The following is a 24716-nucleotide window of genomic DNA, read 5'->3' as shown; positions in this document are numbered from 1 at the left end:
TTCATACAATACTAAGTATTAAGTTCCCACTATATACTGCACTGTACTTTTGCTGCTTAGGCACATGTGAATAAAACAGATACAAGTTCTGCCTTCAAGACGAGTAACATCTAACAGGAGAAACAATAAGAAACAAGTAAATATAGACTGTGACAAGTAAAATGAAGGGAAGTGGAAGCTTATAATATAGAATATCTTGGGTTAGAGGGTAGGGCAAAACCACAATTGTTTCAGATAAGATGGCTCTCAGATGGTGACATAGTTTGAACCTGAAGATTAAGAATCCAACACGAGAAGAGAAAAAAAAATAAAAGAAAAGAGACAAAAGAGGCTACTAAAGACACTGGAATAAACCAGAACAAAGACTCTACTAGGCTAGATTAGGAATTTATTAGGAATTTATTCTAAATTTCAAGAGCAACGGAATTCATTGAAATCCCTCAAGGAAGGTAGTGTCACTTTCTTTTCTTTTCCTTTCTTTTTTTTTTTTTAATTTTATTTATTGGATAGAAACAGCCAGAAATGGAGAGGGGGGGGAGGTAGAGAGGGAGAGAAACAGAGAGACTCCTGCAGCCCTGCTTCACCAATCACAAAGCTCTCCCCTTGCACACAGCAACCAGGGAATCAAATCTGGGACCTTGCACAATGTAATATGTGAGCTTAACTAGGTGTGCCATCACCTGGCCCCTAGTGTCACTTTCTGTTCTTGAATGAAAACAGATTGGAGTGTACAAGATAGGAATCAGGGCACAAAACCTAGAAATACAGTAGTGGTTTAGGTGATAGATGTGGATGATTTGGACACTGATCTGAAGTGACAAGAAAAAAGTTGACAGGGTGCAAAATTGACCTGGCTGACAAAATCAACCAGTTGAAAATGTGAAAAGAAATGAAACTGGGAAATTGCCAATGGAGAAAGAAACATAATCAGAAAGATCATCAAAAGGTCCATCTGAATGAATATTCAAAAGGTTGGCCGCTTAGATTTTATAGTGTCAATTTCTCTGAGGACTTTCCCCAGTAAAGTTCACTAAATAGGTGCAGTAGTAAAAGGCTGTAGTTTGCCAGAAAAAAATAAAGGCAGGGAGAAATGCTTTTCTCCATTTTGAAGGGAAGATAAAAAGCATCAAAAGGGGTGAGGCAGTGCTGCAGGTGTCTTTTTCTCTATTTCCCCCTTCTCTGTAAATTTCTGTCTCAGGCTCGCAAAATATCTCACTTGGATATAGTACTGCTTTACCATGTGTGCAACCCAGGTTGGAGCCCAGCCCCACTACAATGAAGGAATCTTCAGTGTTATGGTCTCTTTCCACTTCTTTGTCTGGCTTTCCAATTTTTTGTATTATTATTTATTTTCCCTTTTATTGCCTTTGTTATTTTTGTTGTTGTAGTTATTAGTGTTGTTACTGATGTCGTCATTGTTGGATAGGACAGAGAGAAATAGAGAGAGGAGGGGAAGACAGAGAGGCAGAAAGAAAGATAGACAGACACCTGCAGACCTGCTTCACTGCTTGAACCCGGATCCTTATGCTGGTTCTTGCGCTTTACGCCACATGTGCTTAACCCGCTGCACTACCGCCCCAACCCCCCCCCCAATTTTTTTTTAATCTGTCCCATCTGGGAGTTTGCTTATATTTCATGATGCTTCTCCTCTTCATGAGGAGCACCCTGCAATACTGCCTCTGCTGACCTCAACTAAATCAATGCAAACAGTTCCACCATGTCATATTTCACTCTGTCCTGTACCCAGACAGCAAGCCTAAAATGTCAAACTTCCAAATCCAATAATCTGGTAAGACCTTTCTTAACTTATATGACTCCCTAGTTCCATTTCAAATGGCACACACCCTAACAAAGTTACAGACCCTAGATATAGACCAAAGCCAAAGGGAGAGGGTACATGTACATATGTATTCATAAATTAGGGGAAAATATACACCTCAAAGTAAAAGTGCTCAACAGTTTGCTGTGATTAGACTTAGACTTAAAGTTCACCAAGCAAGTAGAAAGACCTAAAGAAGATACCATAATGTATCTAATCAAATATCTACTACTTAGGCCTAGACACCTTCCTTTCCTACCCCATACTTCACTTCCCTTAATCACTGTATCTATTCTACTACACAAATGTAAGAGATATCCCCTAATCTATTCTAACAGCAACAGCATTAATGCCATCCCCTAAATAATCTTTAGAAAAAATATTGTATACAATTGGCCAAGAGATATACTGGCAAAAGTACATATATCAACTAAAGGACAATTATGTCCCCTATGGCAACCTCTATTATAATTATCAAACAAGTAAAATGCAGTAAAACTTAAGGTTAACTTAGGACCCACTTAAATCCTAGGTCTGTTCTCTCCCTAAATTGAGGCCATATTTCATAAACCCAATGCTGGTTTGGATACAATAAATGACACTCAGTGCTTTAACAATTGGAAGAAAAAATTAAACTTGTCTAAAGAAAGGACTACAAAAGCTGGATAAGGGCAAAGACACGTTAGTGTCAAAATCAGGCTACCCCCTCATCTGGGGCTCTAGTCAGATAATCCTTGGATCCCCACATAGCTATAATGGGCTTAGTCCTCTAACAGATCTCTCCACCATCATCGGTCACTTCCATCAGGAACGTTATCATAAGCCCTCTTGTGGGCCTCTCCAGGACCAGGGCAACTTGCCCTCACTGTAGAGCAATGGTAGAGAATGCCTCACTCTCTGAAGGGAGGCTGGGTCAACCTACTCTGCCACTCAAGGAAGACTGGCCATGAAAGGAACGAAGCCTATAATACTCCTAGCTGTGACCATGGACTGTGAGCTCAGACTGACAAAACTCAGAAGTTGCACAGGCTCCTGTGCTAAATATGAACAGACATGGGCTCTAGGTCAGATGGTTAGGGTTAACAGTTAATGGCATTTATATACTTTGCTCATGTTTGGGAGCTTCTCTATGCCCTGATCCAGCTTTCTAGTCTTATTCTCAACTCTGACAATAATTTCCCAGACAGTATTTTTAGTCTACCTTCATGTTAGCTATCAGGCTCAGGCAAAAATCACTGAAGTAATTTTGGCCCCTTGGAACATACCTACAATAGATCCTAGCTTCTTCCCAATAAGACCCCTAGTTTTACTTGTTCTTTTTTCCTACCTTTAGGTGTCTGGTGATTATAAACAACTTGCTCTGCTTTGTATCTTTTTAATTTGTTTAAATATTTATTTATTTATTCCCTTTTGTTGCCCTAGTTGTTTTTATTGTTGTAGTTATTATTGTTGTCATCATTGTTGGATAGGACAGAGAGAAATGGAGAGAGGAGGGGAAGACGGAGAGGGAGAGAGAAAGACAGACACCTGCAGACCTGCTTCACCGCCTGTGAAGCAACTCCCCTGCAAGTGGGGAGCCTGGAGCTCAAACCGGGATCCTTATGCCGGTCCTTGTGCTTTGCGCCACGTGCGCTTAACCTGCTCCGCTACCACCTGACTCCCCCCTGCTTTATATCTTAAGGCCTTGCTAGTATGATGCCATCCTGATGTCCCTGGGCAGATGACCTCACCAATGTGTCCTGGAGCCCCACCTCCCAAGAGCCCTAACCCACCAGGGAAAGACAGAAACAGGCGAGGAGTATGGATGGACCTGCCAACACCCATGTCCAGCGGAGAAGCAATTACAGAAGCCAAACCTTCCACCTTCTGCACCCCATAATGACCCTGGGACCATAATCCCAGAGGGATAAAGAATAAGGACGTTTCCAATAGAGTCATGTAACTCTGGTAGTATGAAATGTATGGAATTATACCCATTATTTATTTTTTTAAATCTGTCTCTATTTTTAAGTCTCTGGAAATCGTGTCAATAGCCAGAACAGTGGCGCACGGCGTAGTAATAAACGCTAGCAGGGCTTCATGGGTCTGTTCTCAGTAGGACTCCACCTAAGTAAAACAACTCGCAAAATTCCTGTTCATGAATATTCCAGATTCCTCCATCTGTCTCAAGGATATGCTCCAATTTTACTACTTTTAATTTCAACTCATCGTCATTTGAGACACCTAGGTGTTTTGCTGGCCTCTGGGGGGATAAACATCAAGATGCCAAAATCTGAGAAGGACAAGGGAACCCGTTCCCTAAAAGACAAATTGCTCTTTTCCTATGTTAAAGCCATAGGGCAACAAGATATGGGATGGAGTTAAAGGACCCCGGAAGAGGTGCCAAGAGAGTCAGCTCACAGAGTTGTACTCAAAATCTAACCTCAGCCTTGGCACCTACCTTTCACTTCTCCAGCTTCAGCGGCTGTATCAGTACTGACATCCCCTCCTGCAGCCATAGCTGACACCACGAAAATCCTGCCGTGACCCAAAACTGGAGTGGAACCGGAGGTCGGAGAAGGCGCAAAACTCGGTATCCCAAGATGAGCAGCAGGAAGACACTGCAGCTCTAACTCCCGCCTTTTCCGGAAGCGCCGCTCACGTGACCACGAAGAGACAGATGCTGGGCGGGGCCACGCGGGTTTGTTTTGATTGCCTTGTTGAGGAATGGAGACATGTGGCTTTGGTTGTGGCGTTTTTTGTCCTCACCAGACTTCAAACTGCTTTTGTTGTTTCCCTTTCTGCGTTTCATTTCTGCTTCTCGTTTCCTAGTCAGAACCTTTTTTTTTTTTTGTCTTAGCGTGGCAATACAGCCGGCGGTATTTGGAGCTTTAGGAGATGGTTTGCTCTTTTGTCCCGCTCCAGGCAAGGTTCTGTGGTTCTAAGCCAGTTTACTCCGCAATCGCTCTAACCAAATGCGGATCTCAGAAGAGCTCACGTTTCTCTTCAACCTTCATGTCCTGACTGCAATAGGACTCCCTTGGCTGGTAGGAAATACGAGCCTTAGCCTGATGTCATTTGCGTTCTCGGTGACTCGTTTTTCAACCACACAAGCCATAGCTCTTGACAGGTTTTCAAGGACACTAACCCACAGCTGTCAAGCTTCAGGATTTGTTTACTGAAGTAAACAACCTGCTGCTTGACCAAGAGATCCAACAACTCCAAGTGTTCTCATTTACTTTAAGTCTGATTAAAATCTTACTAATTGTTGGATTTAGGTCATTGTTAGGCAAAAACCTTCGAGATTTACTAAACTCACTATTATCGCCAATAAGTGACAAGCAAAATGAATGCAAAGATCTTACCTATGACTGAAATTGATTAGCTTATAATCTTACTACGTACCTGTGACACAAAAAGTTGCCAGAACTAAACAGTATCTTAAAAAGTAAGTACATAATTAAATAAATAAGCTGGGCTCACATGAATAGTGTGCTCCTTTACCATGTGGATCCAGATTCAAGCCCTGCCCTCCACTGCATTAAAGGAAACAATTCACTGCCTCTATCAGATAAATAAATACAAATTGTTTTCGGGGGCGGGTGGTAGCGCAGCGGATTAGGCGCACAGAAGTTCAAGGATCACAGTTTGAGCCCCAAGCTCCCCACCTGCAGGGGGGTCACTTCAAAAGCGGTGAAGCAGGTCTATAGGTGACTGTCTTTCTCTTCCCCTCTCTGTCTTCCCGTCCTCTCTCGATTTTTCTCTGTCCTATCCAACAACAACAATAAACAACAAGGGCAACAAAAGGGAAACAATAGTCTCCAGAAATAGTGAATTCGTAGTGCAGGCACCGAACCCCAGCAATAACCCTGGAGACCAAAAAAAAAAAAAAAAGTTTTCCTGAGCAGTCCTGATTTCTTTCACCATGTCTTCCGCTGTCAAATAAATATAAACAAGTGATTTTCATGGAGAGTCCTCCAGGTTCTTTCTACACCTCAAATTTATCTCCTCCTCCCCATGCAATTTCAGAAGTTGTAAGTCCAACAGTGGAACAAGTACTGGTTTAAGTGACCAGAGGTCAGGAGTTGTTTGTATCTGGCATACCAAGTAAGCAAGGACGCTTCCTCCAACCTCTAATAAAGCTTTTCTGGGAGTTTCCTTTCCCCCAGGTTCTGATATACCCCTGGTCTTTTCAACTCCTCTTCGTTCTGCAACCAGGATTTAGCTCTCCCTCTCTGGTTGTCTCTCCAGGTTGGCCCCGGGTCCAGACGGGGTGACAGAGAGGGCTAACTGCCCTGCACTCCCGCCCCAATCCCAGTCTGCGGGACCCCGCCCGCGGCGTAGGCCTCCTCCCAGCCCAGGGCGAGCTCGTACTGCGCAAGCGCACCAGCTCGGCCGGGCTTCCGAGGGCGACCTAAGCGGCATCCGTCTCCACCTCCTCCCGCAGCGTCCGCTCGGGGCTGCTCTGCGGCCGGTGGCCGCGCCGGGCAGGGGCCCGAGGGCCGCGCTTCACTATGGGGTCGGGCTGGAGCAGCGAGGAGGAGCGGCAGCCGCTGCTGGGGCCCGGGCACGGGCCTGTGGCGGGCGGTGCCTGGAGAAGCCGGGAAGCGGCGGCGGTGCTGCCTGAGGCGGTCCGGGGTCCCGGGCCGGTGTACGGGCGCCGCTGGCTCGTGCTGCTGCTCTTCTCGCTGCTGGGCTTCGCGCAGGGCCTGGTCTGGAACACCTGGGGCCCCATCCAGAACTCGGCGCGCCAGGCCTACGGCTTCTCCAGCTGGGACATCGCACTGCTCGTGTTGTGGGGACCCATTGGCTTCCTGCCCTGCTTCGCGTTTATGTGGCTGCTGGACAAGAGAGGTGAGGAGGTGGGGCAGCGCTGGCGGGCGCTGTCACACTCGGGGGAGCCGGAGCCCACCAAGTCTCCAGACTAGCCAGCCACCTCCCTCAGCCTCACTTTAGGGCTGTGTAAGGTGACCGAGTGTTGCTGGCATTCCCTTCCAGACTAGGAACCCTCTGTCCCCAAAGCAACAAATATGGGAAGGATGGTTTGCTGATGTGTTTCTGTTCATTGTGCAACAACTGGAACGAAGCCATCTCCTTTGCATATTGTGGAGTATCTATGTCTATCTTCACTGTATGGTGTTTTTACACTTGATATAGACGACTGAAGCTTTGACATAAAACGAATTTGGATGTTGAGGGTGAGCGGTCAGAAAATAGATTGGTGATGCCCAGACTTAAGGAAGTTATTAGTTGGTTTTGCATAATAGATGACTCCAGTTCAGGAAGAGCTGTAGAGAAACTCTGATCTGATGCCGTGGCTTCTGGTAAATTGTTCATGGCATCTTTAGCGTGTGTATATGACTAGGTGGCTGTGTCAGGTGAGATCTGTGACTCTGGTAAAGCTTGAAGGTGAATGAAGACTTCATAGAAAAATACTTTGAACAGACACCAATCTCTTTGCTACTTATCAGTAAAAAAGGGGGGCAGAGGGGTGAGGCTCTAGTCGTTGAATAGTACCACATAGGTATGGGTAAATGATGTATGATCAATTTGGTGTAATGCTAAAGAAGGGAAGATAGTTTTAGGCATAGACACATTGTATTTAAAACAAGAAGAGAAGTGTCAATAGTTTGATATATTCTACACTAGTTTTCAAGTCTGAGTATCACTTTTAGGAAGGTAAAGATTGACAAACTGAATTTGCTTAAAATTTTGTGACAAGAACAATACAGTAAAAGTAATACACGTAAGATGAAGGGAACTGTATATGTAAAACTTCAAAAAGAAACTAGGAACAATGAAATATGTGAAGGTCAAGCTAAAAGAGGAATTGGGGTCTGGGAGCTTCAGGGAAGTGGCTTAGTGGGTAGATGGCTAGCAAGAGGTCCCGAGTCCTGGGCATCTGCTGGACTCATGCTCTACTTCTCTATTTCTCTCATACAAGCACGTGCACACACACTTTTTAATAAACAAGTAAATGAGAAAAAGTGTTTAAAGAACTCTTTTTAAGAAGAGTAAAAAAAAAAAAAAAATCAGTTAGACTTACTGTCTGTAGTTCCAGAAAAGAAGAAAAGTCAAAGTACCTAAAAACAATACAATTTTGTACCTCAAAACAATACAAGGGAGAATCTTTGAATAATGAGAGGTTTTCAGTCCTGAAAGGTTTGTTTTGATCACGGTAGATTTTCAAGTAGACCAAGTAATTATGCAGAAGATACTGAGAAAGGGTTTCTTATACTGAGTGCAAGTTGTTTTTGGGTTTTGTTTGCTAACATAAATTAGATGCTTTATTTTAATTTTACTAGTTTTTTCACTGATGTTTGTTTCTTTCTCTATAAATCAGTCTAGATCCCAAGTTACATTTAGTTGTGATTTTCCCCTTAACTTCCCATAATTTGTGAGAATTTCTCAGTAATTTTTTACAAGGTTGGCTTAAAAATGTAGGGGGAATACTACTACTTTGTTGTTTCCTTTATTTAACTTTTTTGTGGTTGTAATTTGGGCCTCACTGTTCTAAGCCAGCTTTTTTTTTTTTTTCTCCTAAATAGAAAGACAGTAGTGAAAAGATAAAGAGAAAGATACCATGGATAGCACAGATTTCCTCATTGTGATGGTGGCTGAGTTTGAACTTGGTTATGTGCATGGCAAAGCAAACTCCAGCTGTGTTATCCTGCAGACCCTTATTTAACTTTTAATCAGGAACATTTTTTAATATTTTCTACAAAAATTTAGTCAACTTTATGATAGGGAAATGTCCACTTTTAATCCTTCTTACCATAATTGTTTTTTTTTAATGTTTTATTTACTTTAATGAGTGGGGGGCGGGGATAGAGAAAGATATATAAAGAGAGAAAGACCAGAGCTCTGTTCAGCTCTGGCTTATGGTAGTGCTAAGGATTGAGCATGGAGCGTCAGAGTCTCAGGCATGAAAGTCTTTTGCAGAACCATTATGCTGTCTCCCCAGTCCCTTCTTACTATAATTGTATTTACTATCCATGGCCAGATAAATTAGGGAACTGCTTTATAAAATATATTAGTTTAGGAGTTCTTTAATTTTTTTTCAGTTTTTTTTTTATGTGTTTATTTTCAGATAGAGACAGAGAATTAGAGAGGCAAAGGACATGAGAGACCACAGCATCAAATGCTTCCTTCAATGCAGTGGGCTCAAACTTGTGTGGTACATATGACAAACTAGCACTCACCCAAGTGAGCTATTTCACTGGCCCAATTTTTTTTTTCTCTCTTTTAGGCATAGACAGTAGAAGAAAGCCAATAGATTTTCATGTGTTGACACTCCTGCTATAGATGTTCTATTTGTATACTTAGAAAGAAGTTCTTGGAATTCATGGGGACTAAAGTAACTTGCTTTTTTTTTTTTTTTTTCTTCCTGCTACCATGGGTCACAGGCATCTTAACATAGAAAAAGCAATTATCTCCCTGATAGGATGCCATACAAGGAAATGCTTTTAGTAAGAAGACAAAAAAGGTCTCACTAGTAAAATAATAGGAGAGCCAAAAAAGCAAGTATGCCCAAGAAGCCAAGTGAAGAAAGTTTCAGGAAAGAACAAGAGCATCTAAATCCGTGCTAAGCACTAGTGATGGGGGTGGGGAGCAGGGAGGGGTGCAGTCCAGAGTGGGGAGAAATACAGAGGCCCTTACAGAGGCCTACATTCTAGTGAGGAGACCCAGGAAACAAATGATAGCAACTGATATATTTTAGCATGTCAAACTGTTATAGATGTTTTGGGGCAAAGTAAATCTAGGCAAGGAAGAAAAGACAAATAATTGGAGGTTTTTCTACTCTCTATAGAATGTCAGGTAAGCCCTCATTGATAAACTATGTTTCAGTAGAGACCTGAAGAGGGGACAAAAGGAGCCTGATTAGTCCATTCTGGAGAAGACTGTTTCTGGCAAATACAAAGGCCCTAAACATGTTTACATCCAAAAAAGTGCAGATAGTGTTCTATCTAGAATAGAGCCATGAAGAAAATAGTAGTTGGGGCGGGGGTAGATAGCATAATGGTTATGCAAAGAGACTCTCCTGCCTGAGGCTCCAAAGTTCCAGGTTCAATTCCCTGTACCACCATAAGCCAGAGCTAAGCAGTGCTCTGGTAAAAAAAAAAAAAAAAAAAAGAAAGAAAGAAAGAAAGAAAAGAAAAGAAAAGAAAAGAAAAGAAAAGAAAAGAAAGAAAGAAAGAAAAGAAAATAGTAGTTGGAGTTGTGGTCAGATCACTGATGAAGCTGAATCAAGTAGAATTTCATAAAGGGTTGAACATTAAGGAAACTCTGTGTTGAAATACAGTGAATAGAAGAGTAAAATGACTTGTTGTCCTGCATAGAATTAAGTAGGGTGCCGGTTAGAAGGCTAGTGGAATCTCAGATGGGTCTGATGCTGACTTTAAGTCAAAGTGATTGTAGTAGAGGATTTGAGGGGTGGTTTATACTCCAGACATTTGATGTCTTAATAGTATTTATTGATAGATTGGATGTGGGGTATAAAGAAAGAGCAAAGTTGGACTGGGAAGATATTATAGCTATACAAACAGGACTTGTATGAGAAAGGTCCCAGTTTCAATCCCTGGTATCAGTAGTCATAGCCAAGTTGTGCATTGGTTTAAAAAGAAAGAGGGAGTTGCACAGCGGGTTAAGTGCAGGTGGTGCAAAGCGCAAGGACAGGTTCAAGGATCTTGGTTCGAGCCCCCGGCTCCCCAACTGCAAGGTGAAGCTCCCCACCTTCACAGGCGGTGAAGCTGGTCTGTAGGTGTCTATCTTTCTCTCCCCCTCTCTGTCTTCCCCTTCTCTCTCCATTTTTCTCTGTCCTATCCAACAACAGTGACATCAATAACAACAATAATAATTACAATAATAAGACAAGGGCAACAAAAAAGGGAATAAATAAATAAATATCTAAAAAAATGAAAGAAAGACAAAATGTTGAGGGTGGAAGAGGTATGTGAGACAGATTGTTTTTCAGTTGGTTTTTTTTTATCATTAGTAATTAGAGAACTCTTGCTACAGTTTACTGAGATGTAGAATAAGCAGTATGTGAACAGATGGCATGAAGATCAGGGGGTTGAAAGGTCTATTAACTCTCCAGGTAGACAAATTAAGGTGTCAGTTGAATTTACAAATGTGGCATTTAGGAGTGAGGCCTGAGCATTAAGGTTGGGATCTGTCAACCTGTTAGGCTGTCAGAGAAGTCATGATGGATGTTTTTCTAAGCAAAAAATGAATCATGACTTTTCTGACAATCAACTGTAATGATGTTTAAAGTCTCGAAGCTGAGTGGGATTCCATATATAAAGGAACTGTGCTTGAGAAGAGGACTAGGTATAAGGGCAGTTCAAATTTTTGGATCTGAAACGGAGGAAGAACAAGCTACTACAAGTTCCGAATGGAGCTCTTTGATATTCTTTAAGAGAATAGTATCATTGATGTGGTAGTGGTGAGTTTCAATAAAATGGAAGGAGAGTTAAGTCAGAAAGAGAAGGATGAATATGGGGTAATCTCACTCATAGGCAGAAGTTGAAAAACAAGAACAGAAGGGAAAACACAAGCAGAACTGGCACTGGAGTTTTGGTGTATTGCACCAAAGTAAAAGACTGAACAGGATGGCAAAGGAGGACCTAGTGGGAGTTGATGTTATATGGAAAACTGAGAAATGTTATGCATGTACAAACTATTGTATTTTACTGTTGATTGTAAACCATTAATCCCCCAATTAAAAAAAATGTAAGGAGAGGAGCTAGAGACAAGGAATATAGACATTATTTTAGCTTTTTGCTGTATTGAACGCAGAAAATTGGTCAGAAGAGATAGGGAATGTGGGTGAGCAGGAATATTTAAAGATTAGAGAGAGCTGGGGAGATAGCATAATGGTTATACAAAAAGCTGAGGCCAAAAATACCTGAGACTCCAAGGTCCCAGGTTCAATCCCCAGCACCACCATAAGCCAGAACTGGGTAGTGCTCTGGTAAATAAATAGATACAGTTTAATGCATTCTAGTGAGTGCTTTAGAAACGGGTAAAATGTCCGTGCCCTAGAGGCAGAGGGAAGATTTGGGGAGACCAATCAATACTATCATGTATGCAGGTGCTAGATTCATTTTTCTTTTCTTTTTTATTTCTTATTAGTGATTTATTAATGATTGATAAATTTGTGGCATAAGAGTGGTACAATTCCATACAGTTCCCACCATCAGAGTTCCGTATCCCATCCCCTCCACTGGAAGCTTCCCTATTCTTTATCCCTCTGGGAGTATGGACCAAAGATCTCCATGGGGAGCAGAAGGTGGGAGGTCTGACTTCTGTAATTGCTTCTCTGCTGGACATGGGTGTTCACAGGTCGATCCATACCCCCAGAACTGGGTTCATTTTTCTAATGCCTTCCCCCCCTTTTTTAAATTTGTGATTAATATTAGGTTACAAGATTGTAAGCTTACAGTGTATAGTTCCACAACATAGCCACCACGCCCATCCTGTATCCCCATCCTCCCAACTCCTAAAGATAATCACTATAGTTCTTACAAGTCTTAGAAAAAGTTTGCTTGCTTCTTTTTTTTTCTTTCAAATCCATCTGTATTGGATCTCTAGATTCCACATGAGTGAAACCATCCAGTTATTGTCTTTCATCCTTTATGTATTTCACTAAGCATAATCAACTTCAGTTTCATCCATTTTCTCCCAAGGGACACAGTATCTTTTTAATTGTAGAATAATATTCACTAATGCTTTATTTTCTTAAATTATGTTCTTTAAAAGACTTTAAAAGTTTAAAGTAGAAAAAAAAAACTTTAAAGTAAGACTTGGGAGATAGCATAGTGGTTAAGAAAAAGACTTTCAGGCCTGAGGCTCCAAGCTCCCAGGTTCAGTCCCAGGCACCACTATAAGCCATTTCTGAGTAGTGCAGTGGTTAAAAAAGAAAAAAAAAAGAGTTTAATATTTCTGTACTGCATTTTAGCCACCAACTTGAAGATGCTACTGTGATTTCACCCTGAACTCCCTGGACACACTCATCAGTGTGTCCCAGAACCTGACCTCTCCAAAGTCCTACCCTACTAGGGAAATATAGAAAGAGGCTAGGAGTAAGGATCGACCTGCCAATGCCCATGTCCAGTGGAGAAGCAATTACAGAAGCCAGACCTTCCACCTTCTGCTCCCCATAAAGATCATTGGTCCATACTCCCAGAGGGGTAAATGTTAGGGGAAGATAAACAGAAGGCTCTGAACTCCAATTTCGTCAGGACCTAACAAAAAAAAAAAAAAAAGGACATTCAGAAGTAGTAGTTGTAGGAAGTTAGGTGGTAGCGCAGTGGGTTAAACGTGCATGGTGCAAAGCATAAGACTGGTATAAGGATCCCGGTTTGAGCCCCGGCTCCCCACCTGCAGGGAGGGTTGCTTCACAGGCGGTGAAGCAGGTCTGCAGGTGTCTATCTTTCTCTCCCCCTCTCTGTCTTCCCCTGCTCTCTCCATTTCTCTCTGTCCTATCCAACAACGGCGACATCAATAACAAGGGCAACAGAAGGGAATAAATAAATAATATAATATAATATGTTATTTATATATAAATAATATACATAATAATATAAATAAATAAATAGAGACAGCCATAAATCAAGAGGGAAGAAGGTGATAGAGAGGGAGAGAAACATAGAAACACCTGTAGCACCATGTCACCATTAGTGAAGCTTTCCTATTACAGGTGGGAACCAGGGGCTTGAACCTATATCCTAGTGCACTGTAATGTAAGCACTTAACCAAGTGCACCACCACCTGGCCCCCTAGAAATATACTTTTTACAACACTATTTTCTGTGGCTATAATGTGGTTTTTAAATTTTATATTGTGTTCATAGAAGCAGTAAATGAGCAGATACATATCTGTTACTTGTTACAGAAAAGCACATTTCCTGTGGCATTCCTTTTTCCAAGTGGTATTAATCATATTTAAATACTATATATATATATATATATTTTTTTTTTAATTCTTATTGCTGGGAATGTAAACTATTTCTACTTTTCTGTGAACTTTGGGAGTTGTTCATTTTTGGTGCTCCTTTCTCAGGTTACCTATGGCTAGTTTCCTCACTTGTGTGTAAATATAAATGTGTGTATATTATATTATGTTTATTACATAATTTATATTATACTATGTCAAAATAGCTTGCTTCATGCAGCCAATCACCCTCAAAGTAATGTAGTACCTGATCCCGATCTCAAATTTATTTCCCTTGATGTATTTAATTTGTATCATACTGACTTTGCAGACTAGGTTTCCTTCAAATAAAAAAACAGTCTGAAAATCTTTTAATCTTCCCCTGTTCCTTAAAAAAAAAAAAAAAACTGGTGGTGGTGGGGTAGAGGCTGCGGAACTGAAATTTTACATTAAGTACTTTCTTTCGCTATAAAAGAATTCAAGTAAGTATTAAGTTTGGGGAAAATTGGAAGAGATTGACCACCATTGCAGCATATTCAGTGTCTGCCAAAAGCAATATTAATTTCATAGTATCACACGTGTAGTATTCCAATATAGAATCTCATTATATTTATCCACCATAGCCATAAATATTGTATATTTTAGTCAGTTTACTCATTTTTTATTTCTATGTTCTATTTTACCATGTTATGCATGTGAGTAATGACACACATTTTCAAAATAATTGATGTATTTGGGGATGCAGAGGGAAAAGCTGTGTGATCTATATGATCTTCTAACATATTAAACCATTTTTTTAAAAAAACATTATTACACAAGTTGAAAGTCATAATAGATCAAGAAAAATAAAAAGAACATTATGATATAAATAATCAGAGTGTTCTAAAGGACCACCTTCTTTAACTCTAAAACAAGCCTTATTGTCCTGATTATAAAATAAAATGTATAATTGACCAGTTGCCATTGTTTGGAAAAATTTAAAGCAGTTTATCACTATAATTTTTTGAGTATAGTTTTCATTAGCAACTTGCATTGGAAAATTAGAAACTTTAAATTGGAGATATAAAACTACAAAAGATATGCAGAATTTAAAAATCATTTTCTAGGTCTCAGGATAGCATCCGCATGCAGTAGAGCTGTTATGCATAAGGCCTTGAGCTTACACCCAATGCAATGTGGGATCACCGTGAACAGCCCTGGTTCATTCCTTAGGGCTGGGTTTTTTCTTTTATATTATTTTCTATATTTCCTAATGATGTGCAAAGCGTTCTAGCCATTCATTTTGAAAATCTGTAACTAATGGAACTTCTTCATCTTTCCTTGATGTGGTCATTTAGGTTTTTCTCTTGAAGAAAGAATCATTTCATTTTCAGCTTGTAGTGGTTTTTTTCCCCCATGTTGGGAGTTTAAAAGAAAAGACTGTATTATTAGAATATAATATCAGTATGTTTGGGTTAAAAAAAAATACAAGGTATTTTTTTCTTGACACTGGACTAACTTCAGAAAATTTTTGTTTTGTTTTGGTTTTTTTGTTTACTTTCAGGTCTGCGGGTGACTGTGCTTCTGACATCCTTCCTTATGGTTTTGGGAACTGGTTTAAGATGCATACCTGTATCAGACTTAATGCTTAAAAGAAGGTAAATTCTGTAAATAACATTTTTCTCTTTTATCATTAGTATATTATACTTATTTGATTATAAGCTCCACTTGTAGGAGGTTCATTCGAGGGTCATAATATTTATAATACTGATTTCCCCTTTATTTGATTATTACTTCAGTGGCTGTTACTAATTGCTGTATGGAAACACAATGCTAGTTGTTGCATAATAAAAAAAGAGCAAGTTAATATTCATACTACTAGGAGCTATAATAATCATGGGAAAACAAAAGTATAACATAGAGGAGAATGATTAATTCCTAAAAGAAGTATCAAATTGCCTTATGAAACTGAGAATTTGGCTGAGGGTATCAAAAATATTGTTCAAGAGAGGCATTAATTAAATTAAATTGAACTAAATTAAACTAAGCATTGAAGGATAAGTAGAATTTTAATTATTGTAATTAGGAGAATATTTCAGGGTATATGAGCAGCAGGAATGAAGGCGTGGAGGCAAGTAAATAGAAGCCTCTTCTGAATGGGCAAGTAGTTTCATTTGTATATAGCAGTTTTTCTGCAACTGGGGCCCATGGACTTATCCTGTAATTAAGAAATGAAATCACCTTCTTAAATTAGTGAGTATATTACATCAGAATCCTTCAATATGACCTTGAGAGCCACTGAGAAACATTTATCTTTTAAAAAGAACCCACAGATTACTCAAGTTTGGGAGGTATTAGTCTATAGGATAAGGTATAAGAATGAGATTGAAAGAGAAGAGTTTAGAGGTGGTTCTTTGTCATAGCAACAGTAGAACCAGACCTATGTCAGATAAACCACTGATTTAAGAGGTATGTATGATTAATTACAGAGGGCAGAGACTACCCAGTAGAAGACCAGGAAAGATGCACTGAGAACCCAAACTAGAATCATTCTTTTGTCTTTTTATTCATTTAAAATTTATTTATTTAAAATTCATTGAGTTCCTATTATGTGCTCGATTTTTCCTCTGGGCATGGGAATATAATAGACAAATTCATGACTCCCAGAGTTTGCTAAAATTCCAGTCAGGAACACTGGCAATAAACTAGTTAAGTAAGTAAAATATGTAATATATACTCTGGAAGAAAAATAAAAAAGTAAACAAGGATTTGTAATGTCAGAAAAGGTGAGATTTTAGGAAGAAGCGTTCTATGTAGAGAGAACAAGTATAAAAGGTGAGAAGAGACCACCATGTCTAATAGTAAGACCAATTTGACTGGAACTGAGCTAGAAACTTCAAGGGAAATGAGTCCAGAATATCTTTTTCTGTTACTACCTTTATCATCATCATCATCAAAAAGCAAGCACTACTCAGCTCTGGCTTTGATGCTAAAGATTGAACCTAGGATCTCAGAGCCTCAGGCATTAAAGTCTTTTACATTACCATTATGCTAACTATCTGTATAAGATATAGTGTAAGTAAGATATAGGACAGAGAAATAGTCAGAACCTTTTATTAAAAGAGGGCATATAAATTGAATGTTCAGTCTGTGTGTGTTCATTATACTATCCCCTTGACATAGACTTCAATTATGTTCATACAGTATTTCAAGGAGTTACATTAACAAATACATATTTAGCTGTTAAAATTAAAATGCTTCAGTTGAGATATATTTTTCATGTTCAAAATATCTTTTCTAACTTGGATTTATTCTAGGTTATGAAAAGTTACTTATATTCATGTCACAAGAGAGACAAAATTTAAACATAAATACTTTTACTCTGTAAAACAGTAGAAGTCTGTGTCAGCTGAAACCTAGAGTAATATTTTGGGCTATATAAACTGTGTTTTTCAGTAGTGGGTTCCATAAACCACTGCTTTTAAGCTTTTGTTTCTACCTGATACTTAGCCAGAAGAAATGAAGACCTTTACTACATAGTTGGTCAATACTGACATATCATTTAGCAATTTGTATTTTTGTGCCCCCTTTTCACTTGAAGCTTAAGCTTCTAACATAGCTTTCTGGAATAGTCCCTCTACACTCTGTCTCTTAGCTTCTGCAAGTTTCAGAACATGAGAATAGCAGCTTTATGACAACCTCTTTTGTCAATCAAAATTACTCTTAACACTTTTCTATGTGGCATATAGTGGTATCACTGTTTCTTTTATCTACATTGTACCAATGAAAAATTAGTGGAAAAATACAGCTTTTCTCTTATTAATATCAGTAAGAAACTTAGAACAATAAATTGCTTCTATAATTGGGAAAGAAATATTAAAAAAAAAAAGTGCAGATGGCATTTTTCTGTAGCTCTGGGTGGAATTACTCTATAGTAGGATATGCGATATTGGATACCCAGTAAACAAGTTTTGGAGTGGCACAGAGGCAAAAGCATTGGACTTAAAAGCATATGGTCCTGAGTGCAGTTCTGGCATTGCATGTGCCAGAGTGATGCTCTTGTTTTGTTCTCTCTCTCTTTCTCTCTCTCTTTCTCCCTCTCTCTCTACCTCTCCCTCTCCCTTTCCCCCCTTTCTTGCTCTCTCTTCTGTAAATAAATAAATAAACAAACAAACCTTTATGTGTGTGAGAGACAACATAATGGTTATACAAAGAGACTGTATTGTCTGAGGCTCCAAATCCCAGGTTCATTCCCCCACATCATCATAAGCCAGAGCTGACCACTGCTTTGGTAATATAAAGCAATAAATTTTTTAAAAAAATAAAATTGAAGGGAGTCAGGTGGTAGCGCAGTGGGTTAAGCGCACGTGGTATAAAGCACAAAGACTGGCATAAGGATCCTGGTTCAAGCCTCTGGCTCCCCACCTGCAGGGGAGTCGCTTCACGGTGAAGCGGTGAAGCAGCTCTGCAGGTGGCTGTCTTTCTCTCCCCCTCTCTGTCTTCCCCTCCTCTCTCCGTTTCTGTCTGTCTTATCCAACAACAATGACATCAATAACAACAATAATGACTACAACAATAAAAAACAAGGGCAACAAAAGGGAATAAATAAATATAAAAAAAAATTTTTAATAAAATAAAATTGAAGTCTAGGAGTTTTTAGGAGGTGAACTTTTGGTAAGTTATAACTGCTATTTTTTTTATAATTTATTTCTTTATTGGGGAATTAATGTTTTACATTCAACAGTAAATACAATAGTTTGTACATGCATAACATTCCCCAGATTCCCCTTTAACAATACAACCCCCACTATGTCATTCATCATCTTTCATGGACCTGTATTCTCCCCACCCACCCACCCAAATCCAGAGTCTTTTACTTTGGTGAAATACGCCAATTCCATTTATAACTGCTATTTTTTTTTAAAAAAAATTTTTTTAAATTATCTTTATTGGATAGAGACAGCCAGAAATTGAGAGGGTTGGGGAAATAGAGAGGGAGAGAGAAAGAAAGACACCTGCAGCACTGTTTCACCACTTGCAAAGCTTTCCCCCTGCATGTGGGAACTGGGGTCTCAAACCCAGGTCCTTGAGCACTGTAACGTGCGCTCAACCAGGTGTGCCACCACCCAGCCCCTTTATAACTACTTTTAATCATAGTTATGTCCAGTGATTTCTATAACAACATGCCACATTATTTTTTCAGTTCAGTACAATTTTTATGACTTTAGCAAAAGATAATATTTACTAACATGTGTTGGATAATTGAATAGTTATCATTCTAGTAAGCACACATTTTCTAGAAATGTACTCCATTGTGGAATGTTTTGGCAAGATTATATTTAGGATGACCATACCAGAAAAAATGAATTATTTACTGAATGGTTTTATAAGAACTGCTTGGCTGTTTGGAATAGAAAATGAAGAATAACCTCAAATCAACACCTTACCATTTCAATAAATTCCAACTGGATCAACGATTTGAATGGAAAAATGAGCTTTAAAAAGTATTAGAAAACAATCTTTTGTAAATAACCTTCAAATGAAAAAATGACTTTCAACTAGGACACAAATTCCATATGCCATAAAAGAGAGGCTATGATATATATCATATAAGATATAGGGATGAGTATATCTTATATGATATAAGAGTTATGAGTGAATATGGAGTAGGAATGAGTATGGATAAATGAAAAGTTATCTCCTTTCCACTCTAGTCTTCCAGTTCCCTAGGCTTCTTTCCCAGAAACAGTAGTTGATAGTAATTTCCTTCAAAATCAGCTCTTGGCTAAATACTGACATATATGTCCTTCCCACTGTTTTTCCAAGTAGGAGGGAACATACTAAACATTATATTTTTGTTTGTTTTCCAGAACACTGCTCAGCTCTGGCTTATAATGGTGCAGAGATTGGACCTGGGACCTCAGAACCTCAGGCATGAAAGTCTTTTTGCATAACCATTATGCTGTTTCCCCACCCTACACATTATGTTCTAAAGCGATGTCTTACGGGGACAGGGTTGTGGCACACCAGGCTAAGAACACATAGTACAAAGCATGAGGATCTGAGTAAGGATACCAGTTGCACCTCACTGCTCCCCACTTGCTTCACAAGCAGTGAAACAGGTCTGTAGATCTTTCTCCCCCCCCCCCCACTCTATTTTCCCCATCTCTCTCAATTTGTCTCTGTTCTCACAAAAAAAAAAAAAGAAGAAGAAGAAAACATTGAAAAATGACCACAGGAATAGTGGATTCAGAGTGCCAGCACCAAGCCCCTGTGATAAACCTGGAAGTAAAAATTTATAAAAGCCATGCCTTTTTATAAAATTTAGGGGCAGGGGTTTGCATAATGGTTATGCAAAGAGACTCTCATACCTAGGCCCTGAAGTCCCAGATTCAGTCCCTCGTACCACCATAAGACAAAGTTGAGCAGTGCTCGGGTTAAAAAAGAAAAAGTAATATATATCTGTAAATATGTTTATATCTGCACTCATAGAACTTTTATTCCCTTTTTATAGCTGTGCACTATTGTATTATATACTTCACCCTAATCAGTCCTCTGTGTAAGATATTTGGGTTGTATCTAGTCTTCTGATACTACAGGCATAGCTTCACAAGCATGGCTCTCCTCATAAAGTGTTAGAACTTTCTATATATATATAGGCTGATTTTTATATAAGTAAGAATACTTTGTTAAAGGGCACAAGCAACTCAGTTCACATCCCCACTTCCCACTGGTAGAGGGGAAGCTTTATGAGAGGTATAGCAGTGCTTCAGGTATTACTTTTTCTCTATCTTCCTCCACTTCACTCTATCTCATATCTATCAAAATAGAAAGAAAAAGGAAATGATTGCCAGGAGTGGTGGTGGAGTCAGACAGGCACTGAGTCCCAGTGTTAACTCTAGGTAGCAAAACAAGACAAGACAACCCCACCAATGTGTCCTGGAGCTCCGCTTCCCCAGAGACCTACCCTACTAGGGAAAGAGAGAGGCATACTGGGAATATGGATCAACCAGTCAATGCCCATGTTCAGCGGGGAAGCAATTACAGAAGCCAGACCTTCCATCTTCTGCAACCCACAATGACCTTGTGCCCATACTCCCAGAGGGATAAAGAATGGAAAAGCTATCAGGGGTGGGGATGGGATATGGAGATCTGGTGGTGGGAATTGTGTGGAGTTGTACCCCTCTTATCCTACAGTTTTGATAATGTCTCCTTTTTAAAATAAATTAATTAATTAAAAAAAAGCATACAGAACTGAGTGGTGCTCTGAAGCAATCTGAAGAGACCAAAAATACACAGACTCAGTAAGAGAAGCTTATTTTTCTCTAAGGAAAGAGTCTTAATTACTAGAGAATGGGCTACTCAAGGGAGGTTGGCAACTCTCTGCCATACAATAGAACCGGCCAGGTTTCATCTTTCTTATTATAGCATCCTTTAAGGTGATGTTCTTGTCTAAGTGAATGAGCTAGCATATTTTAGCCCATAGAAAGGGGAAGTAGGTCATTCTGGGCAGGTGACTACATTTCTAAGTGATGGCTAGGAGCTTGTGTGCCTCATTCAGACTCACATTCCATTGCCACAGTCTTTAGTCATATAACCACTCTTAACTGTAAGAAAGATTGGATATGTGTATAGTAGCTCAGTTGGCATTAGCAAGCTGAAAGTAAAGGATGATATAACAAAAGGAAAAAGGATAGTAGATAGGAAGAGGTAGTAATCTCTGCTACCAAGTACTTCCATGTAGCTATGTATCCCACTCTTCCTTGAAGAGATTGTATTCATCCTACTCCAGTGGATAAACACCTACTGTTCTATTCAGTTGTGGCCAACTCAAAATTGTTATCTCTGGCTTGCTTCTACCACAGCTTTTTTGAATTTTATGGAGCAACTCCTTTGATTGTTCTTTATACCTTTTGCTTTTGTTCTATAGAATACTCTTTTGTTATCCTCAATGGCCACACCTAAAGTGAATATGGAGACCCTTTTAGGGGTACTTGTTACATAGCTTTCACATTTTACCTTATACTTGGTGCTGGCGAGATGATCTGGAGCTTACTTTAGGGATTATTATTATAGGTTTGTAGTTTATTTACATTTTGTGATTGTGGTGTGGTGGGGATAGCATAATAGTTATGAAAGGACCTTCCTGCCTGAGGCTCTGATGTCCCTGGTTCAGCTCCCACACTACCATAAATCAGAGTGAATAGTGCTCAGATATCATCATCATCACCACCACCACCACCACAATATGCTTCGTTTCTATATAAATGTAGCCATACCAAAATATCTTTTTATTTCTTCCTAGAGTTCTCACACCTGCTGTGTCTTCTTTCCTTTACTGACTTTTTAAAAAATTTATTTATTCCCTTTTGTTGCCCTTTCTGTGTTCATATTGTAGTTATTGTTGGGTAGGACAAAGAGAAATGGAGAGAGGAGGGGAAGATAGAGAAGGGGAGAGAAAGAGACACACCTGCAGACCTGCTTCACCGCCTGTGAAGCTACTCCCCTGCAGGTGGGGAGCCGGGGCTCGAACCGGGATCCTTAAGCTTCGCTCCATGTTCTCTTAACTCTGCGCTACTGCCCGACTCCCTCCTTTACTGACTTTTATGCTAATCCATCCCTTTTTCTTTAATTTAGTAGTGGCTACCCTGATGTTATCTAGAAAAAGTGGGTCTGGTAGGAGAATAACACCTTTGATCTTTGTAGACAGGCTGAAGGACAGTTTTTTAAATTTTTATTTATAAAAAGGAAACACTAACAAAAAACCAGGATAAGAGGGGTACAACTCCACACAGTTCCTACCACCAGAACTCCATATCCCATCCCCTCCCACTGATAGCTTTCCTATTCTTTTTCCCTCTGGGAGTATGGACCCAGGGTGATTATGGGATGCAGAAGGTGGAAGATCTGGTTTCTGTAATTGCTTCCCCACTGAACATGGGCGTTGGCAGGTTGATTCATACTTCCAGCCTGTCTCTCTCTTTCCCTAGGGGGGTGGGGCTCTGGGGAAGTGAGGCTCCAGGACACATTGGTGGGGTCATCTGCCCAAGGAAGTCCGGATGGCATCATTTTAGAATCTGGAACCTGGTGGCTGAAAAAAGAGTTAACATATAGAGCCAAACAAATTGTTGACTAATTATGAACCTAAAGGCTTGAATAGTGCAGATAAAGATTTGGGGTCTCCATTTTGTAGATAGTTAGTAGTCCTATTTTAGTTGTATTCCAAAGAGCCCATGACTGTACTAGTTTTTTTTTTTTTTTTCCTGAACCTGACATCTAATATGCATATGGATCTAAGTAATTGTCTGGAGAGATGATGTCATGGCTGGAAAAAGGACCAGAAAGCTGGATCAGGGAAGAGAGTAGCTCCCAAATATGGGGAAGCTGTATAAATATTGTTGACTATAAACCCCATCAATTTGATGTGATCTGGGGCCCGTATTCAGCTAAGCTAAGGGGTATAAATATTGTTGACTGTAAACCCCATCAATTTGATGTGATCTGGGGCCCGTATTCTCCTAAGCCTATGTGACCTCTGCATCCTTATAGATCTGAGCTCACATTCTGTGGTCATGAGTAGGAGCACTCCAAGCTGCCCCAATGTCAGGACCCATTTTCCTCAGGTGGAACATAGAGTATGTTGTCCAGCCTCCCTTTAGAAGATGGAACATTCTCTACCGTTGTTGATCCAAGTTGAGGGCAAGGTCCTATGGGGGGCCCACAAAGGGGTCTATTTTGTTGTTCCTGATAGAGATGACCAGTAATAATGGAGAGAGGGATCTATTCAAGATCTAAGCCTGTCATGTCTGGGAATCTCGACTCCCTGACTAGGGCCCCCGCTGATGGGGTGGCCTGATAGTGACTAAAGAGTCATTGTTAAAGTATGCCAGTCTCTTACCCTTAGCAGAAGGACATTTTATTTCCTGCCACTTATAGATAGAGGCAAACCTCAAATTCCTAGATTCTCATTAAGTTTAAACTGTGGATTTTAGGCAGAGAAAAACTCTTTAACAGAGATCTGTTCCTTCTACCCAAACTTGCAAACCAGCCAACTCTTACCTGGCTGTTATCTCTTGTGTGTCACTTAAAAACAAATAAAGGAACACAAAGTAATGTTCTGCTTTTTCTCATCCTATCCCAGGTTATCACAAGCATTGGTTTCACTGCATTTCAACTGTCTTTTTTAAAAAATTTGTTTATTGGTGAATTAATGTTTTACATTCAACAGTAAATGCAATAGTTTGTACATGTATAACATTTCCCAGTTTTCCATAATCAACTGTCTTTTTGACCTACCATTTAACCACTAAGTGCCAAATATGATGCGGCCTTGTGAATGTAGCTTCCCAGTTTGGAAACCAATTTCTTCACCTTGAAATAAGTTAGGTTACTATAAGGGGGAGATCATGTAATGACACAAAGGGCCAAGTAGTGACGCACCCAGTTGAATACATGTTACCTTGGGTAAGCAGCTGGGTTAAAGTCCTTGGTACCCATTTGCAGGGGAAAAGCTTCATGAGTAGGGAAGCAGTTCTGCAGGTGTCTTTCTTTGTCTTTCCCTGTTTCTCTCCCCACTCCTCCCCCTCTTTCTCTTTCTCTCTCAAGTTCTGTCTCTATCCAATCAATAAGCATATAGAAATCAAGGAAGAAAGAAAAGGAAAACTAGAAAATGTCCACTGGGAGCAGAGGAATAGTGTAGGCATCAAATCCCAGTATTATCTTGGTGGCAATTTAAAGCAAAAAAGTTATCACTGGGTCTGCTCCTGGTAGAATTTTTTCTTTTTTAATGATAGAGAATGAGAGACAGGTTGAGAATGGGAATGTTGTTTCTTTTTTTTTTTTTAAACCAATAGCTTAGATTATTAATTACTGAAGGCCAGTTTATTTCACAAGTGCTTAAAAAGCACTAGGGCAATCAGGTCAAGTTACTTTTATCTTTGAATAATGGTCTTGCCTACTGTATATATGTTTCCTATTTGTCTTTGTACTATATTTTGTTTTGTGG

General features: G+C 39.7%; 2 protein-coding genes across 4 annotated transcripts in view; one reads left to right on the top strand and one right to left on the bottom strand.

The window, feature by feature from the left end:
* The window catches only part of HSPBAP1 (HSPB1 associated protein 1), an 81531-nt gene extending 75442 nt beyond the window's left edge, over positions 1–6089 (bottom strand). The window contains exon 1 of the mRNA XM_016192576.2: positions 4260–6089. Within this exon, the coding sequence (XP_016048062.1) occupies positions 4260–4317 (58 nt within the window). The 5' untranslated portion in view covers positions 4318–6089. The remainder of the gene's footprint in view (positions 1–4259) is intronic.
* Positions 6090–6180: 91 nt separating this feature from the next.
* Positions 6181–24716, top strand: part of SLC49A4 (solute carrier family 49 member 4) — a 95706-nt gene continuing 77170 nt past the window's right edge. For all 3 annotated transcript variants that reach the window (XM_007533127.3, XM_060198266.1, XM_060198265.1), the window contains exons 1-2: positions 6181–6652; positions 15276–15369. In XM_007533127.3, the coding sequence (XP_007533189.1) occupies positions 6313–6652; positions 15276–15369 (434 nt within the window). In that variant the 5' untranslated portion in view covers positions 6181–6312. The remainder of the gene's footprint in view (positions 6653–15275; positions 15370–24716) is intronic.

The sequence above is a fragment of the Erinaceus europaeus genome, chromosome 9, assembly GCF_950295315.1.
Source record: "Erinaceus europaeus chromosome 9, mEriEur2.1, whole genome shotgun sequence".
Lineage (NCBI taxonomy): Eukaryota > Metazoa > Chordata > Mammalia > Eulipotyphla > Erinaceidae > Erinaceus > Erinaceus europaeus.
Note: the sequence above shows the minus strand (reverse complement) of the source record. Positions and strands in the feature narration are given on the sequence as shown.